This window comes from Sinocyclocheilus grahami, unplaced genomic scaffold (genome assembly GCF_001515645.1).
Source record: "Sinocyclocheilus grahami isolate Dianchi unplaced genomic scaffold, SAMN03320097.WGS_v1.1 scaffold40.1, whole genome shotgun sequence".
NCBI classification, from domain to species: domain Eukaryota; kingdom Metazoa; phylum Chordata; class Actinopteri; order Cypriniformes; family Cyprinidae; genus Sinocyclocheilus; species Sinocyclocheilus grahami.
The window spans coordinates 2,834,460-2,837,924 of NW_015505219.1; the positions used below are offsets into that span (position 1 = coordinate 2,834,460).

The following is a 3,465-nucleotide window of genomic DNA, read 5'->3' on the forward strand; positions in this document are numbered from 1 at the left end:
ACTAAGCAGAAAATAGTACAAACTTTGCTAAAGTGATTGTTTTGAACAAGTATTAACTTAGACATTATCAAACAAAACATTATTTTAGCTAAATTATTTGTATCAATACTGTGTGCCTTTTGCCCAATGCTGGTGAGCATGCCACCTCATACATTTATAAGATTTTTAAACAAAATAAACTATTTACTTTCACACAAAATCACTTCCTCCATAAATGTTCAATACAAAGGTATATATTTTTTCTGCAATCATACACTTTGGGCGCAGTGAAAAGCACATTTTGTGTGCCTTTAGCCCTGTTGTACCCTTATATATATAGGGTACAACAGGGCTAAAGGCACACAAAATGTGCTTTTCACTGCGCCCAAAGTGTATGATATATATATATATATATATATATATATATATTGTTTTTTTGTTTTTTTCCCCCAAAAGTAAAATACTTGAAAAAACTCTGCACACTCCACACAACCTGGCTGTTTTTTTGTTTAAAGAATAACTATTTTTCTATATCGAAGTCCCTTCACCGTTTTAGTCTCTTAGATGTTTTAATGGTTTAAACCCCACTAAAATATCAAAATTAATTTTTATGCTTTTATGTTTTCTAGGGAATGAAAACACAGAAAGTGTTTTAAACCAAGGAACAGATCCAGGGCTTCAGCCAATCAGAGTGAGGACGGGGTTCGTCTACAACCTTTCCCAGGCCGCACCTTCTACTTGTTAAGAACTTCCTTTGGCCGCAGAATGCAGTGGCTGTTATTGCCCTATTTAAAGGCCAGTAAACAAATGTGAAGTGACTAATGTTTTCTATGTCAGTTAAACTCTCAATGCCGTCCATTATCTGAAGATAACGACGTGTGATGATGCATTTGAACATAAAGGTTATTTCGACGGTCATTCGGAGACTATAGTGACTACCATGAGGTATACAGAATTTAATATTTATCATCCACCATAGCTATTCCTAACACCACGACTGCTCTATAATTTCTTTCAGGTACAAGCCATGGTTAAACATTGCAGGAACATGTGGTGGACAGACACAAAGCAGACGGATTGGACTTTGTAGAACATTACCTCAGTTTTCATCCAGTTAGAAAACTGCAACATCAGTCAGCTATTGATTGACAGACGTATTTTTCCTCACGCTGCTCGTGTGATAAGACAGCAGTCTTGGACAAACGCTTCTTGACCCTGACTGGTCGTTGCCATGGCTTCTATTGCCATGACTCCTGTTCCCATGGTTCCTCTGCCTTAAAGGGAAGTTTGTCTGATTAGATGAACAATGCTGTTATTTTGGGTGGTTCCTCCTTTTTCGCCTTGTTTTGCTTTTGGCTGTATATGTGCACAGATACGCATTGACACATTCTTTGTATTTATGTTTAAGACCTGGTCCTTCCTAGTACAGCTTTTATAGAGTTCTAACATTAATAAATGCAAACTCAAGGTCTTCCAAACTCTAATTATTTTGATTTCATTAGCAGATTCTGCTGACAGTGCAGACGATGGTGACATCTTTAGCTCTCGGCCAGCAGATAAAGTCAGTTGTGACAGCCAAACACGCAATGCTGAGTAGGTGTTCTTTCTCTTTCATCCTCTTTCTGTATATCTCTCCTCCCTTCCCCCCCATAAGCGGGCTGATAGGCTGAGAGTTGACATGTTTTGACAGATCTTTTAATGGTCGACCTGCGGCGATATCGCTGCCTGTGCCTGTACCGAAGGGAGGAAAACTCTCCTTCCTTCCAAAGAAACTCTTTCCTCCCCTGCAAAACAGAAGGCTCTGGAGAAAAAAATAAATGTTCATGTAAAAATCAGAGCAGAGAGTCATGAGATACTTCTCATCCTTCACGCCAGGCTATGTCACAATACAAACCAGCCACACAAAAAGATCATGCATACATCTGCTTGGGGCTTGATGTTGAATATCAGTAGATTTCAATTAGCCTTGATTCTTTTCTTCTTTTTTTTCTTTTTTAGCAGTGTTTGTTTTTGAATTGATAAAATTGGTTGCTTGTGACCTCAAGTCAATTCTGTTATCACAATACAAACCAGCCACACAAAAAGATCATGCATACATCTGCTTGGGGCTTGATGTTGAATATCAGTAGATTTCAATTAGCCTTGATTCTTTTCTTCTTTTTTTTTTCTTTTTTAGCAGTGTTTGTTTTTGAATTGATAAAATTGGTTGCTTGTGACCTCAAGTCAATTCTGTTCAGAACCTTTTGTTTTGTTCTGCTTTCTGAGGCTTATTTAGTTATTGCACTGGCTTGAGGTTAAACCAACAACCACACGTTCCCTAATCTTGAAACTCCCCGAAATGCCCCTTTTAGTGCAAATCGTTTCAAACCTCTGATACTGTGAACTCGAGAGCAGAGCTCTTTTTGTTTATTCACTGCCCTCTGAAACACTCACAAGAGCTGATAGAGGAATTACAAAGTCTATGTGAGTATTGCTCAACTGCGACTTTGGCCTTATTCCTCATGTCTGTTCTTAAAGGCCCAGTGACCCACAGCCCTGGTGCGAAGTGTGTGTTCTTGACAGAATAACTAACAGTTACAGCACTTTTCCCAAAAATGAAAAACACACATACTGGATTTCTGTTATGCTTTGCTACGTAATATTTTTAAAGGGTTGCCTCACATAAAAATGTATATTATGTCATTATTAACTTCCTCATGAAAAAGACCCAATGACAATTATATAAAAATAAGTTATATAACTGTGATAAAAACAATTTTGATTCTTTGATGAATGGAAAGTTAAACAGCATTTATTTGAAATATAGAATTTTGTAACAATCTAAAAGTCTTTACTGTTACTTTACATCCATTTAATAGTATTAATTTATTTTTAAAAATCTTTCTGACCCCAAACTTTTAAACTGTAATGTAATATCTAATTTTTTTATATCTAATATGGTTAGTAAATGACAACAGGATTTTCCATTTTGGGTGAACTATTTCTTTAAAGACCAAAGGCTAAAACTTTGTACTACTCAGATGGCCATCTGGCCCCTCTCTGCTATGACTGTATTCATGATCACAGCTTTCCTCAGGAATTCTCTCTCGAAGGGAAATTAAACTAAAACCAAGCAAAGACTGACAGTGCTCGCAGAGCATGGATGCTTGTCCGGTGACATAGGGAGCAAACATGCACTGTAGACTGCTAGTCCCAGCACAAGACCCTTCCTGACTGTTACTACAGGAACTGTCTGTTCTCAAGGGCCCTGTGCTTTCTATCTAGTAGTCCCGTCATTGCCAGTACTTTTGAATGAGATTCAAAAAGCCATGGACATCCGTGCCAGGAAAAGACATCATTCAGGGGCTTTTCACATCCTTACTATTGGGCCGGGACAGAATTTTGATTTTCCAGGAAAACAGTTTGAGCTTTTTAGCTGGTTCATCAACAGGCCCCCGTCTCATAGCGTTCAGCTGTATTGGGAGGTTTGTGGAGTTTGTGAAGGAA

General features: G+C 37.9%; 1 protein-coding gene across 4 annotated transcripts in view; it reads left to right on the forward strand.

Annotated features, from left to right (window-relative positions):
* Window positions 1-2,011, forward strand: part of rad51b (RAD51 paralog B) — a 52,644-nt gene extending 50,633 nt beyond the window's left edge. For 2 of the 4 annotated variants that reach the window (XR_001608903.1, XR_001608905.1), the window contains exons 10-11: window positions 609-774; window positions 998-2,011. Coding sequence is in view for 1 of the 4 variants with exons in the window: in XM_016267836.1 (XP_016123322.1) it covers window positions 609-724 (116 nt within the window). In the remaining 3 variants the exon portion in view is untranslated. Of the gene's footprint in view, window positions 1-608 lie in introns of all 4 variants that reach the window. The other 2 variants (XR_001608904.1, XM_016267836.1) reach the window with 2 other exon arrangements.
* The last annotated feature ends 1,454 nt before the right edge of the window (window positions 2,012-3,465 follow it).